General features: G+C 40.9%; 1 protein-coding gene across 1 annotated transcript in view; it reads right to left on the bottom strand.

Moving 5' to 3' along the window:
• Positions 1 to 9,524: 9,524 nt before the first annotated feature.
• Positions 9,525 to 16,392, bottom strand: part of sh3glb2b (SH3-domain GRB2-like endophilin B2b) — a 40,730-nt gene continuing 33,862 nt past the window's right edge. Inside the window, exon 11 of the mRNA XM_071465388.1 lies at positions 9,525 to 13,052. Within this exon, the coding sequence (XP_071321489.1) occupies positions 13,044 to 13,052 (9 nt within the window). The 3' untranslated portion in view covers positions 9,525 to 13,043. The remainder of the gene's footprint in view (positions 13,053 to 16,392) is intronic.

The raw sequence follows: 16,392 nt of genomic DNA, 5'->3' as shown, positions 1-16,392 counted from the left end.
CTTCTTGTTTCTTGTTTTCTTGGCCTCAGATTTCCTTGTGAATCCTGTCACTCCCGTGCACCTGGGAATTCTGTACGCACAAAGGGGATCCCTTGTGTCATACCATCGTAAACCTGTCAGGTGATGACTCACTTCCTGGTGAGTGGGAGGAAAAGTGAATGGGAGAGGAGGAGATGATTCTTGATATGTGATTAAATCTGAGCAGCACTTCGAGCTGGTACATGCAGATTTGAAGTTACTCACTACAGGGCAAGAACTAAAAATAAACACTGGGACAGCTGCCACATGAGAGGGGGCGGCAGGTAAGTGTGATATTTGTAGATGACGTGAGCCTCCAGATAGTCCCCGCCCTTTCAGCCAATCAGATGTTAGTATGTCTTAATTAGTTGTCTTGGACACATAGGAAGCATCTGTTGACTTCAATCCAAACATAGAGGGAACAAGTTCATGCCAACCAGGTGGCAAGAGAGCTGGTGAGACTGAACCAGGCTGCTGGAGCTGACGGTATCAGCCCTCGAGTGCTGAAGGCATGTGCCACCAGCTGTGTAATGTACAACAATACATCTTCAACATGAGTCTGGGCATCCTGCAGTCCTGAATGACTACTATACTGTATATAAAGTGCATTCAGAACATATTCATACCCCTTCAATTTCTTCATGTTATGTTGCTGTCTTATACTAAAATAAAAAAACAAAAACAAAAAAAACCCCCATTGTTTCCCTCCTCAGTCTACACTCAGTTCCCCACAATGACAACGTGAAAACAGAATTTTAGAAGTTTTTGCAAATTTACGAAAAAGGAAAAACTGAAATATCACAGAAGACAGAAGTTTTCAGACACTATAAAATTTTGCTCAGGCTCCTTCAGAAGGTTTCTCCATCTCCTTACAGGATCTCTGGAGCTCAGCCAGAGTCACCATCAGGTTCTCGGTCACCTTTCTGACCAAGACCCTGTCCCTGAGGTCTCAGTTAGTCCAGGTCCAGCTGTAGGAAGAATCCTGGTGGTTCCAAACTTATTCCATGTCAAAATGATGGAGACCACTGAGATCTGAGTCTCGACACTGAGTCTCTGATATGCAGCTGTGAGATATTATACAGACAGGTGTGTGTCCAATCAGCTGATTTACCACAGGTGGACTCCAGTCCAGGTGTAGAAACATCTGGCGATGATCCAGAGAAATGAGAGACATCGAGTCTCAATACTTCTGTCAATGTGATATTTCTGTTTTTCCTTAAAAAAAACAGAAGTTCTGATTTCACTTTGTCATTCTGTGGTATTGAGTCTAGACTGATGATGGAGGTTTTTATTTCCTACACATTAGACTTCAAGTACAATTCTGAGTCATGTCATTTACAGAAATTCCATTTTGTCAGGTGGTGTGGGGAAAATCACCTGCAGCTGAATGTTGCAAAGACAATTTCAGAGAGAATCAGTCCCAACCCTCTCCATCAATGGGGCTAACGTTGACGCTGGGGGAGCGGCTGGATGACAGGCTGGAGTGGAGAGGCTGTGTACAGGAAGCGTCAGATTTCCTTCTCGGGTGGGCTCAGGTCTTTCAGTGTCTGTAAAAGGTTGCTCCACTTGTTCTATCAGTCTGGCGTTGCCAGTACTATCCTCTTTGCTGTGGTGGTGAACTCATCAGGAAGGCTGAGTCTGTTGTTGGACTGAGGCTGCTCACTCTGGAGGAGGTGGCTGAGGACAGAGCTCTGACTAAACTGATGAAAATCATGGACAATGTCACCCACCCCCTCAACAAAACTCTGGACAAACTTAAGATCACATTCAGCAACAGACTCATACAACCAGGGCAACATCAGGGAACAGTACAGGAAGTCATTCCTGCCCAGTGCAGTCACACTATATATCGCATCCTTATCATTCACAGAAACACTGCACGCTCAACCTCGTGCATACAACAACATGCATACACCTATTTTCAACATTCATACACCTATTTATTTATTTCTATCTATCTACTTCTCATTTCTATTTATACTTCTGGATTTTCTGTGCGGTGAGGTTCATGGCCGGTGAGGCACTGACTCTTTCACTCAGATTTACAAATACATGAATTCAATAGAGTAGCTTAAATTCACCATTCAATTGCTTGTACATTGACTACTGGTTATGTTTCATATATGTTTCATAGGTGGAACGTTAAATTTATAGCAGCTCAGAGAGAGCGAATTGGCACTGCACCCTCCGTGTGTTCTTAATTTGCAATCACAACTCTGCAATTCATACTCATTCAATACAAATGAAGGTATAAATAAGACTATCGCCTATCCTTCTGGACAAAAATTTCAGTGACTTTGTTGTAAAAGTCCTCCTTATCTTCTTTCAGTTTTAAAAGTCTCTCCATCTCAGTGGAGATTATGGGAGGGAGGGATGAAAGTCGTCCTTGGTCAGTCTGATTCCAACTCTATGTTTTCAGTCTTTTCAAACTTTCCTCAGACACTGTTGTAGCTGAACAGCCTGCATCAGGTCATTCTGGGCCAAAAAGCTGAGAAGCTGTCCAGGGGATTTACATTCATTCCTCACCATTTGTGTGCTATACAATCCAATGAGATCAGCCTTTAGTCTAACAAAGTCAAAGAACCTAGCATATTTTGACATATTACTGAAAAATGTCCTTAGTCCCTCAGCTGTTTTAAAAAAAAGTTCTACACTCAAGAGTGCCAGTTTCAATTTGTGTGCATAACTGTGGGTAAACATAGCCTCAGGCACCTTTTTTTCAATCTTAGCTTGCACCCCATTAAGCTCTGATGCCATCACAGACGCTCTGTCATAAGTCTGAGCTACCAGTTTTTCAACACACTTGTATTTCTCCAACACTCCCAAGACATAATCAGCTAGAGCTGCAGCTGGTCTGACATCACTCATATCATCAAATCCGAAAAACACCTCCTAAAAACACCTGACTTTTAGCCACATAATGCAAAAATGACAGTGATCTGGCCTTTGTTTGTAACATCCGTTGTCTTGTCAACAACAAATTGGGCTACATTAATCTCCTTTTTGATATCATTTCAAATCATATCACTTACTGCTTCAATTAAGTCGTTCTGTATTCCAGAAAACACAGTGGATGTCTCCAAATGTCTAGCTAACCTTTCATCTTTCTCAGCAAAAGCATGTAATAGTTCTATAAAGTTTCCATGATTAGAAGAGCTTGTACTCACATCGTTACCACAAAATGCTTATTCTTGTTTGGCTATAGGAAGCAAGTTGCATTAATGAGGTCTTTTAAAATCTCTTGGTTTTACTTTACCTTAGCATTGTGGAGGCTAATATTTAGTCACCACTGTTTGTTCAAAGCCAGATCTATCCTTGAGGTTCTAAACATTTCTAAAGCATTTTGGCTTTGAATGTGAGAAGTTGATCTTTCATGTTTGCTGAGGCTTCTTGGTAGATTTTTCGAGTCACAAAATCCCGTTTTAGTATAGAATCTTCCATTTTCCAGTTAGAGCAAAAAATAAGCTGTAGAAGATGAATGAATGAGTGAATGCTGCGGTGCACTTGAGTTCCTGATTTTATTAGCTAGTGTTTTGGCACTTGCCATCAACAGCACAACAAGCATAAACCTGTGGACTGGAGGTACTGGCTGACTCACCTTGTGCCTCTTCAGTGCAGTTCTATGTCAGACCAGCAAGACTAAATATGTTATACACATACGTGAAATACATTACATAGACTATGGAAAATGAGGACGTGCAATAAAAGTGTCTACAAACATTACATTGGTGACATACAGAGAGATAGTAACAGGCACGTGCAAATTGCAGATGCTCAACCCAGTTTGTGAGGGACTGGGCAATCCAAGGTGAGGCTCAGCTTGTCGCTGCCTCACATCGCTTCTCTCCCCTGTATTTAAAAAGGGAATCCGCAAATTCAGCGATATTGACTATAAAAATGATTGAAATGATTGGAATCATACAGAAATTACATTTATAGCACAGATCAGTGAACAAATATGAATATTTATTTTATTATATCATTATTTGTTTTTTACTTTTCAGTCCCTGGTCTTATAGTACGTTAATTCAGATCCTATCTATCAGAAAGAAGGAAGGAAGGAATAATTGTGTTCTCCCAAAATATTGATTGAGACATGTCCCCACCCTCCATATGCAGAGCAGGTGGTGTAAGAAAGCAATGGAGGTGCTGGCTCACAGACTGTGGGGGAGTACTGGGTGAGGCAGAAGCACACGGAGGCAGGCAGTGATGAACCTGAGCCACTTTTCTTCACATCTCTGTGGACCACAGCCTCTGGTTTCTGCACCACTGAACTCGTAAACACTGTTGTTTATATTCCCAGCTCAAAGTTCAGTTCACACAGATTCAATGAACCAGCTGCTCTTATCTTTTCAGTAGAACCTTCTATCATCCACCCCCAGCCTCCATCATCTCCACATTGCTGTAAACTACTATGGTCACATAGGCTAGTTTGAAAAGTCCAGAAAAAACAACGAGTAAATGTTTTACAACTTGAGCCACATGTCATGAATCCGAATGACTCAAATGAAATCAGTTTACAAATGTCATTCAGATCTTTGTTCATTTTTTTAGTATGCAGACAGTGAGAAAAGATGAAGAGTGAAGGTGGACTGTAGATTCAAAGGAAGCTTTATTTAACCTGATGCAGTTCAAAAACATAAAAAGACAATAGGCTGGCAGAGCGGTGGAGTTAACACTGTGGTGAGTCACCATGTGCCCTGGAAGGAAACAGGAATAATGTAGGTCAAAGGTCAAAGGTGCAAGGTGAAAGTTATTTAGCTCAATGCTATGCTCTGCTTTCATCAGAAATTATACTCAAATTAACCAAAGTGATAAAGTATTCAGTCCTGCAGCCTCATCTATAGTGGTTATTAGGAGATGAAATGTTTGGACAGTCTGAAATCTTCAGCCTCTTTTCTCTGTGCTGCACTGTATCACTGACTCTCATAATAAAATAAGACCAGTATCATGTTTTATTTACAGATTCAAGTTGAATTAGTTTACTGCATGTGGCAGCATCAGTGCTAATTTTGTTAACGTTCGTTGAGTTGTGATGAAATATATTCATCAGTGTCATAAAATGATTGTGAAACGATTTTAGTGAACCTGTTTAAAGGGTGCAGAGCACAGTGTTGGAGAACGCCAAGGGCACTTTGGTATTTTCCTGACCAGGCATGCCTGGCACACCTAGCAAAACGGGGTGGGATCAGAGAGAATACATTAGAAACATTATAAGTGGGGGTGTAGTGATCATCTCCAGTCACAGTCACTACTCTCCTGGCAGTCTGATACTCCCACAGAGAACTTTCCTCAGAGCAAACATATTGTATCTGGGGCATTGAAATATGAATATAGCAGCTCAAATGTACTACAGGAGCAGACAATGTCTCCTCAGTTAAATTCACTAATGAATTCAAGAAGTTACAATCATCATGGTTTGCATACAAAGTAGTGCACTAGTTAATTTATCACACAATGACCATTACCATACCAATATCACCAAAGCCTTTGTCCACTCAGTGTGGCCCACACACTGTTTATAAACCTGGACGTAGACTCTGGGTCTGAGAGGTGAAGCCAGTGCTGAAGACCCTTAAAGCTGAATTCTATCTAATGACCATCAGGGAGCGATGCCACTGGTTGTAAAAAGAAATCCGATTGTATTGAAGTCTATGTGAAAATGTCTCTACTTCTCACTTGATTTATTACCTCAGTAAACATTTTCCTAATGAGTTTATGGTCTCAGTCTCTAGTTTCAAGTCTTCTTCAACACAATGTGATGTTAAGTTTTTAAATTATGCTCCATTTAGAAGAAAATAGACCATAGAGCAGGGAATGCATTAGGGTGGGACTACTGTGTGATTGACAGACTGTACCCACAATCAGGATAGAGGACAGAGCAGATCAGATCCACCCCTCACTCCTCCTCAGCTCCACCTTCTCCTCCAAATATGGTTTCTACTGGTTTCAAAAAACCAAGATGGCGACGGACAAATGACAAACTGGAGGCTTCAAAACAGCTGTAGAACAGCTCACAAACCAGCGGATGACGTCACGGTGGGTTGACACTTGGTGTGGCCTGATTCATGTGTTCCCTCCCCATGCCAGGTGGATCCAGGACCTGGTCCAGATAGTGGTGGAGCCTGCAGTGCTCACACATTCATGATTCAAGATTTGTAACTGAGAGGCAGTTTGGGCCTGATGGTTGTTGTGATTTTCATGGGTCAAAATGTCACCGGCCCCCTCTACCTTCAGGGTGCATGGGGCACGTTGGCATGCTTGTGGATGGGTAAGAGGGCAGAACCATCAGAGTGTGGGTTGTGTTGCAGGGGTTGTGCCCCGTCCACCTTGGAAGTGTAGGATGATTTCCATCACAGCCAGGAGCCATTTGTCAGTAAAGAACTTCCTTCTCAGGTTCTGTAGCCTCTGAGTCTGATCTCCAGACTCCTCTGGAGCAGGTGAGAATGGGCATACTGCTAGTTAAGATGGCACACCTCTTGGCCCCTGCCTTGGAGAAGATGAAGAGTATTTTAGTCACAGGCAAAACAAGCACATTTTCAGAAACTAGAAGATGTAGTCTCATAAATGCATTTAGCCTTACACTTCTTCTGTCAGAAGTCTATTACATCTCCATGAGCAAATGTTTGCAAATGAGGTTAAAAACAGGTGGGTTTAAGTTGTACAGGGAGACAACCAATGGGGATTGATCGTGGGTGTCAGAGACGTGAGTACATGAGACATGAAGCTGACTTTCCTCATGATACATCTATACACTGTACAACACTTGTATATGAGGCCCCAGGTGTTCGACCAGCTGTCAGATGTCTGTGATCCTTCCTCCAGCCAAACAGTGTGAACTGAGTGAATCCAGATGGGCAGGATCTCTGCTGCCAAGAGATAAGTAATTAACTATATCCTCTACTCAAGTCATGTGGAAATAAAATATTTTGACAGTCAGGCCCAGAGGTATTATGTCTTCAGGCTGTCCGTCCATCCGTCTATATGGACTGACAACCATTCACTTGGACTCAAGGATGCACTGATTAAATTTTGCTGTCTAAAGGTCACGGTGACCTCACAAAACACAGTTTTGGCCTTGTGAACAAAATATCTCAGTAAAGCCTCGAGGGAATTTCTTCAAATTTGGCACAAAGATTCATTTGGACTTAGGGATGGACTGATTAGAATTTTGTGGTCAAAGAGGTCACTGTGATGTCACAAAACATATTTTTGGCCATAACTCAAGAATTTCTACACTTATTATGACACAACTTAACTCAAATGTTGATAACAATAGAATGAAGTGATGACATTTTATATCCCAAAGGCCATTTGGGGCTATTGTTCCTGCAACTTGTCTGGTTGGTTTTTACTGTTATTCTTTTTCTTTCTCGATCGGTCCTTGATGATTTAACAATCTAACCATATTGGTTTAAATGATGTTTAGCATATGAATTTAGTTTTGACTGACAGCTCTCCAGATTAACCTATTGTATGGTGATCATCTGTAATAATCTGTTGTTTCCAGGTCTGTGACATGTGACACAAAGAGGATGATCACACTTAATTTTGCTCTTTATTCTTGAATGCCTCATGGACTCTGCTGTAAGTGGGGACAGCCAGAGTGTCATCATGTGTTTGAGTACCTTTCTTTGTGCTATGGTGTGTTTCGGGTAAGAGGAACACTATCTGGTCCTGGGAGACAGCGTGGTGGGCAGATCTCATGAGCAGCACACTTTAATTTCCCAATACTGACATTCAATATCTTTAACTTACATACAAAACTAGTGCTCCCCTTTTTTAATGATAAGCTGCAATAGTGAGCATGGTACAAACTGTATATTTAATTGATAAGGCAGAAGTAAAATGATTAGATATGAGATACCATCTTGGAACGTCAGTGGTTCGGGGAAATTGGCTAAATGAAAACCGGTCAGGACACAGATCAAACAACCTGAATCAACAGTTGTGTTCCTGCAAGAATCTCACTTATCACCAAAGACATGAAAGTGCAGAGATGATGGTTTAGTCTTCTAATGTTTCCAAAATAATAAGAGACACAGCTGGAATAATCTGATTGTTAGACTGAAATGTAACCAAAGGTCACTCACAAATGGATGATGTTTCAGTTTCCAGAAGACTGTTAATGATTCTATCATGATGTCAGACAATGGCCCAGGCTCTCTAATTTATAATGACTCAGGGTCTCAGGTGGTGGTTCCAGCCAAAATGGCTGAATGATCCTAGTGTTTTAGAATGTTTACATATATACTGAAATTTTCTTTAACACAAATAAATTAGACTACTAAATGTTAATGACACATACAGATTATAGCTCCAAAACTAAAACAACCAAGAAACACAAGGAGGGAGGAAGACAAGTCAAAAGCCCACACACAAGAATTATTATCCCTTAAAGCTAAATACCACACACTGTCTACCTCTAAGACTGGAAATAATTTAAGATTAAAGCAATTATTTCCTGAACAAGGGGAAAAAACTGGAAAGCTGTCAGATTGGTAAATACAGTAGCTGGACGGCAGCCTTACACCAGAGACACACTGTGGTGTGTGCGTCGTGGCTGCTGTTGCTGATCTGCTGTGCAAAAACATGTGTGTCTCCACACCAGCTGTGTGTCTGTTGTGTGTCTGCTGTGTGTCTGTTGCATTGCTGCTACTGCTGCTCTGTCTCTCTACATAGAGTTTACAGGATACTTGAATGTTGGATTTCTTCTCATTTTTAATAATTTTCTGATTTATTTGACAGAAAATGTCTCTACATGCAGCTGGAATACGACCACTGAATAAAAAAATTATATTTTTTTCATGTCTATGATATGTTCAGATTCAGCCTGAACACAGAGACTATAGTGAAGGTGTCAGTCAGTTTTGTGTAATGTTGCTGGTATGATGTCAAAATGACATCATCAGGTCTTTTCTCTGTCTGTTTTTGCTACAATACGCAACATATCCCAAAATTCACTGCGCGCAAGGAAAATAATATTGGAATTGATACAGCTGTGGCAGTGTCATGTGGTGATTTTTACAGATAAGCGAATGGAACCAAGCAGCCAACTGCTTATCTGGCTTTCCCTGATGGCACGAAACTGAGCTATGGTCTGTCTGGGTTGTAGAGAATGTGTGGCTGGGTTTTGGTGTTCTCATTTAAACCTTAAACTGTATTCTGGAGGTTTCAGAGGACCACAGTGATGTGGTCTTCTTTTGTACCGGTTGGACCTTGTGTGGTTGATTTCTGAATGGATTGCAATCTATGAATTGTTTTGGCTGGAAGGTCCATAAAAAAGAAGATTGCATGTCCAGCTTTCTCTCTATCATGACCAATGCATTTTGGTTAGGGATGGAGTGATAGATGTCATCAGAGGTTAGTGAGAAGCTGCATGTCATTAGCTGAACTATGGTAAGAAATATTTGCGAAAAGTGAAGCCAAGAGGAAGGGAAAGGTTAAAGAGGAAGGGTCTGAGGATGAAGTAGTGAAACACAAATCTTTTTATTGTTGCTGCTGATTAATACATTCTCAAAGATAAGAATAAGTGGAGCTGACTGACTGGAACTGATGTTACTATCTGTAAGGCAGCTATTTAAATGATGATGACATAATAGAAAATATATGTATTAATAACATGTATTTTTTAAAAATCTTTATTAAACATCTTCAAATGAACAGGCATCATCATTGTTAAATACACTTTCCACTTTCCAAGCAGCATACTAATACAAACAGTAAACACCCGCAGACAGTGTGGTTGTCAGTTTATTAGGAACAGCTAAACTAAGTCAGTTTAGTTCAATAAATCCTCATTCATGAAGGTTATAATGTTCAGTAAAGGTTATTACTTGGTAATACCTGCACACTTTCAATAACAATCAGAAAAGGGAAAACACAGCCCAAACGAGCCCAAAATCATACACTGTTATTCCCCTGAACTCACTCACACCAAAAAAAAAACTCTCCCAGCAGTAGAGCACACACCCATTGCTCACTAATTTCACTGTGACTAGGTGACTCATCAATAAACAATTTATATGATCTGAAGTCTGAAGTTCAACTGAACTTGTGGAGTCATACACTGTCACAGTTGCTCTGTGACATTCGATTAGAGCAGGGGTCAGACCCTGGCTGGGGAGCTTCTTCTTCTTCTCTGGTTTCTGACTGAGGAGCGTCTTCTCTGGTAAAAATGGTTGGAGACCTGTGGATTAGAGTCATGTGGCTTCATGAAGTCTGATGAAGCGAGACGGTAAAATAGAGAGCAACTTGTGCATATGAAGAAAAGAGAGGGATTCGTCAGTTGGCCAGAAATATGACTCGACATGACTCCAAGTATGCTTTTCTGTGTGTGCTGGATCTGTTATTAGGTGATAATATGTCTATGTTGTGTTTAGAGCTTGTTGCACTGACCAAAAAAATCAGTTAATGCAAGTTTCTTCCATTTAGTTCTTTTCCATACAAACTAGAGTCAGATTTCTCAGCTTTCATCTCACTGTGTGGTTTGAGCCATATACATCAGACAAATCGGGCCTTACCTGTGACTCAGACCTCCACCCAGCTCTTGGTCCAGGCCATGGTTATTTCTTGTCTTGACTACTACTATGCTCTTCTGACAGACCTCCCTTCACTCACAGGGAAACCCTTACAGATGGTCCAGGATGCAGCAGCCAGACTGGTCTTTGATCAACCCAAGAGGTCATATCTCTCTGCTACTCATCAACCTCCACTGGCTACCCAATCAAGTTCAGTCTCTGGTGCTGCCTTCAGAGAGACTTCTAGGTCTGAACTCCTTCTCCTCCACTGTGTTCCTCTGATGAATGTGGTCTGTCATCACCATCCCTGCACACAGACAGTCTCAGCCCAGACTGTTCTGGTCTGTGGTTCCCTCCTGAAGTCTATCATCATTGTTAACCTTTATTTAATTTCTCGGGGATGCATTAAGAGATAACCCTCACTTATAATTGATGCTAAGATTACAAAAACAAAAGAACCCCAAACCAATCAGAAATACAAAAATCATTTCCTAATAAAAACAAACATTCAAAACTGTTAAGATTTAAAAGAATATTTCTAAACTGTCCCAATGTTTTCAGGGAATTAATATTTAAAGTGTGTTGTAGGTTGGTAGGAGTTGACCCGAGGAACATGCAGTGAGATCCAGTCCTGAGAGCAGGTCTGACGAGCATCTATGCTGAGGTCTATTAGTGATGTAAGGTCATTTGATAATTTATATGAGTGCTTTGTAAATAAATACATACCAGTGTTGATCCGGTCTCATAGAGAGGGCACCAGCCAAAGCAGGATTTATTTCCTCTATTTCTGTGACACGTAAAGTGCTGATCTGAATTTTGCTGAAATCAATTTCTTTAGCTTTTGAAAACAGCATATATTTTGTTTTATCAGTGTTTAGCACAGTTCAGTGAGTGACTCTGGAAAAGCATTAAAAGAAAGTTGTAGATTGTCAACAGCCAATTGTATGGAATCTGCCCAACAATGTAAAATCATGTCATCTGCATACAAATTAACATTACAGTTATTGAATGATCTAACAATATCATTGATATAAACTGTGAAGTGAACTGGTCCTAACCCTGAGGGACCCCTTCTGTTATAGGTAAGAAGGCTGATCACCAATTCCTTTCACACACTGATGTCTATCAGATAGGTAACTTTGGAACTAACTAAAGGCTTTTGACAAGTCGATGATCAAATCATCACAATGCTTCTTTTCATCCACTTCAGTCACAATCATTTAAAATGAAAGATGTTGCAGAAATGGTGCTTTGGTTGGTCCTGAATCCAGGCTGGAGAGAGAGCTTAACACAAAATTTAGTTAGAAAAGTCTTATGTTGATTGTCAACTAATGTTTCAAGAACAGGACAATTTAGAAATAGGACGGTGGATGTTAAGATCATTCTTAACCCCTTTATGTAATGGAGTAACATGGGAAACCCTCCATACTTTGGGAATTGAAGCTGATAAAAGGTGAAATTAAAAATATGTTACACGTTATGAAATCATTGTGGCAGAGAGCCTGAAGAAAAAAAAAGCATCTAGACTGTCTTATCCTGTTGCTTTCAAGAAGCAAGAAGCACTCCAGTGACCACATTAGGAGTCAGAAGTTGGAGGGCAAACTGAGCAGCATGACTTACAATATCCACTCCTGGATACTACTTTTATAAAGGTAACCAGCTGCAACAAAATGTTTTTTTTTTAAAGCTGTGCATATTTTCCTTTGATCAGATATTACACATTGTTGCTGAGTCTATAGATCCCAACCACAATACCTGAATCACTAGGCCACATACATTGACCTTCAGAGCAATGAATTCAAAGCCTGATAGTAGCTGGGATAACAGCAGAATCTGGTTTGGGGACCTAGGGACATCTACGAGTGATTTTCCCAGAGGTGTTGGAAATTGTTTTGGATCCAAGTCCACAGGAGAGGTGGTTGTTGTATGTGGAACCAAGATAAGGACTGGGACCCACTGACTGACCATTAATTTCCAGTCTAGAGAGCTGTAGGGTGGCATGGTTGGCCACCATGATGAGCACCTGAGCGGAGGACTTTAAAGGATAAATTAGCAGACATCTGAACACCAGCAGTGTTCAGGACCAACTACCCAATCTCTGTGGAGGAGTTGGAGCTCCTCTGCCTCCTGTTGATCAGAGCCTTGATTTTGGATATTCACAAATCATATTACTGTAACACACATGCATATTTATTGTACATCAAACCAGTGGCCATAAATCAGAGGATAGAAAAAATGTGATGATATTAAGTTCCCCCCTCCCCAAAGCCATGTGTAACAACACTTCATTAAAGACATGATGGTGATGGGAAACACAGCTCTGAAAACAACTGTGATTAGAAATTGAAAACGACTGTGATTAGGAATCCTGAATTTATTTACACACACACACACTCACACCATTATACAGGAAATGGGGTGCTTCATCAAATTAGAACAAACTAGCTTCTACAATTTTTATGCTATAAGTTTGATCCTCAGTCAGATACCCTGGTGCTCACATGGTCAGGCAGCCTGCAAGAAAAAGAATATTCAACAGTGTAACAAATTAATCATAACTCAAGATCCACTTAAAACATTTTCTGGAGCTTTCCACTGTTTTCTCTTTTTGCATAAGTGGAAGGAGTTTGTCCTGTTGTCATCCATGTTTGTAAACCATTAGATATGGTGGAAAGCTCTGGAAACAGACTGATGTATTTGACCTTGAGGTGAGATTATTTTTGTAACGTAGCTTCACTAACTCTCCTGTCATTTCAGATCCTGCCTCCCTTCCCAATCTACTCATTTCCCTCACCTGGGTTTCCCTGCCCATCTCCTCCTCACCTGCAGTCCATTTGCTCATTAGTTCCTCAGTATATATACCAGTCCATTTTCATTTGTTCCCTGCCAGATAGTCTTGTGTTCTACGTTGCCAAGCTTTCCAGCATATCCTAGTTCTGCCTTCCTGCTCTGACCCCGTTTTGCCTTTCTTGGACTACAGATACCTGCCTGCTCCTTGTCGGATTTGTTTGCCTGATTCTGATCTCCTGGTTTTGACTCTGCCTGTTTTCTTGGACTAGTAAATTGATCTTCCCTTGCTACTCGCCTGCCTCTTTGTCTTGCTTCTGGGTTCTCCTTTGTCGGCTCCAGTGACTGTGACAATTTTGTCAAACAAATGTGGTAAAGAAAAACTTCAACACCCAAATATCCAGTAAGTTATAAAGAAGATCGAATGTCAGAGGATTGCTTGAGGCCCCTGGAGGCCCCTGCAGTGACCACAAAACTCAAAAATACCAACAGAGCAAATACAAGAGTTATGGGAGGGAAAGACCAGGGAGTGAGCTCCAAATGGGCGGGGTTTGAAATGATGGCGATGACATTCAAGGATTCAGACGACCATAGGCAACATTAGCCAAGTGGTAAAGATGCACTCAAGCAAATGACACGATTTTGTATCATGTATATTAAAATGAAAGCAGTTACACAAATCAAAGTCTGTCTTGATACAACAGTCATTCCCATATGAACACAGAAAGAGGTTTGGCTTGCTGTAATCACTGTTCCTGATTCCCTCCAAATGTGTTTTCAATGTCATGGGGGACAAACAGGAAGGACAACAACAAAAAGAGGGAATTTTGTCCTTAAGAAGCTGAAACTGAGGAACAGAGCCACCTGAAATGTTTAAATACACATTTGAAGGAAGGAGGATGGTGGGTTATTCATCTGGGCACCTGACCTTTTAAGACTTAACAGACTCCTTTAACTAATAGAGTCCGGCAGGGATAACATATTTATGTCCCTGAAGTCATTATCACCTGGTTCCCTCCACAAACAGCCAATAGGATTTCTCTGTTGTGTTTTGGATGATTAGAGAAAAAAAGCAACGGTTTCTGATCCTGACAGGTTAATCTTCACTAATGACTCCACTTTATGATGTTTGAAGCCTAAATACAATCAGCAGCAGTAAAAAGCTCACGTTAGGCTGTAACCCAACGACGCCACGATCACATGACCTCATCGTCACCACCACTAACCTTCAACTTGTAGTTTGATTTAGCTCTGAGCTCTTCTACAAAAGCCTTTTCTCCCACAAAGTTAGTAACAGTTTGTAAGAGCGAGTAGAAACAAAACGAGGCTGTAAAGGTGGACTGGTGAGGAGATCAGTTTTCATGTTGGACTGATGACGTTTAACATCCCCGACAACCTCTGTCGTCTCATTTAGACACTTGTTAGCAACCAGTCTTTTTTAACAGACGGAGAAGCTTTAAGAAATCAGGACTGAGGGATTTACTGACGGATTAGATGTCAGAGAATCAAACCTGAAAATGTCTTGAGCTGGTGTTAAACACAGACCTGATTTCAGCCATCAACCAGAAACACATTCAAACACCCAGAGACTACAGGACCAGGGGACAGGAAGTGAGAACATGTGACAAATTCTGGGTTTTAGGACTCGTTCCTCCAGTGAAATGAAAAATAGGCTACAAGTTTTAATCCTGTGTCTCTGTATTAAGTGTTCGCTTATCTGGTTACATTTTTGTGTATTTAAATCAAAATGCCTCTTTCCTGCAAAACATATAACAGATAAATATTTCTGACCGACCCTGCACTCTGGAGCTGTGAACATAAATTTATCCAATCAAATGTGATTTGGGGTGACCAGCTACCGTTCCCCATTAGCTAATGGGGAGCTAGCAGAGCAGTGTCAGAAAAGTGTATTTAGTTTTCAGCTAATAAACCTAGGAGCATGAAGAATGTGGTTGAGGCCTAACTTTAACCTTTATCCTCCTTTTTCTGCTGATCTAACCACACAGGTGAAGGACCTGTGTGCTGCAGCGAGCTCTGTATCCCTCTTCAGCTCTGTAGCATGTCGCCATTTTCAAGATGTCACAAATGCTTCGGAGAGATCCAGTCACATTGAAAGGATCTAATTCAAATAAATATGAATTTACCGTATGTAACTCAGTAAACATGTCACATTACTGAAGACAAAGATGCTATAACTAATGTTTCACTGTAACTCTAATGACTATGCTGCCAGGAACTTGTGGTCGGGGGCCCTCACTTACTTGTGGCTACTAGCACCTGCCATTCAGCCCCACCCACTTGTAGCTGGCTCCAGTCTCCAGAAATGTATATAGTTGGTTGTTAGAGCTAAAAATATAAAATTAGCCCTGAAGATGACTCTTGAGGAAAACATGGAGCTCAGTGAATTCTAAGAGTTAGCTCAAATGTTCCTAATGTACCATGGGTTGTGGCCTAATGGAGGCCCCAGAGAAAAAGTCAGTGGGTCACAAAAACATTCAGCATCATGCAGGAGTATCCACGCCAGCTGTGATTCAGAAACACTAAACCACTACATACCCTGCTTCTAGTATTAGCATGTGGGGAAGTGAAATCACAGGGGATTCCCTTTGAAAGCCTCACAACATCACACAGCTATGACTCACACTGTTGTCACTGGAGAGGTAAACCACTTTACATCATTGATAGTTACACACAAACATTTAGGATCACACAGAGCAGCTGATCAGCTGATGAGTCATTTCTCTGTGAGGTGTTTTCCTGAACATCAGCTCTGCTCTTCAGATCAAACCGTATCACTGTTTCTAATAATCTGTTGCACATTCATTGAGGTTCATTAAGGAGTGTAATGGAGAGGTGTGCACACAGGGCGGAGCTGCTGAGGGACTGAACCTTTCTCTGAAATCAGCTGGTGAAGGTTATGATCCTAGGCTTGTACGATATCCAAAATGTAACATCTTCATAGAGCCCAGCCCAAATATCATGGTATACGATATGATTACAGGAGTGTGGAGATATTTTATATATTTATGTAATTATGTATTTTATGTTTCAGTTGTTTTTTTTATGT

Source organism: Trachinotus anak, unplaced genomic scaffold, assembly GCF_046630095.1.
Source record: "Trachinotus anak isolate AG129_WGS33_773 ecotype Australia unplaced genomic scaffold, CSIRO_AGI_Tana_v1 ptg000028l, whole genome shotgun sequence".
Taxonomy (NCBI): domain Eukaryota; kingdom Metazoa; phylum Chordata; class Actinopteri; order Carangiformes; family Carangidae; genus Trachinotus; species Trachinotus anak.
Note: the sequence above shows the minus strand (reverse complement) of the source record. Positions and strands in the feature narration are given on the sequence as shown.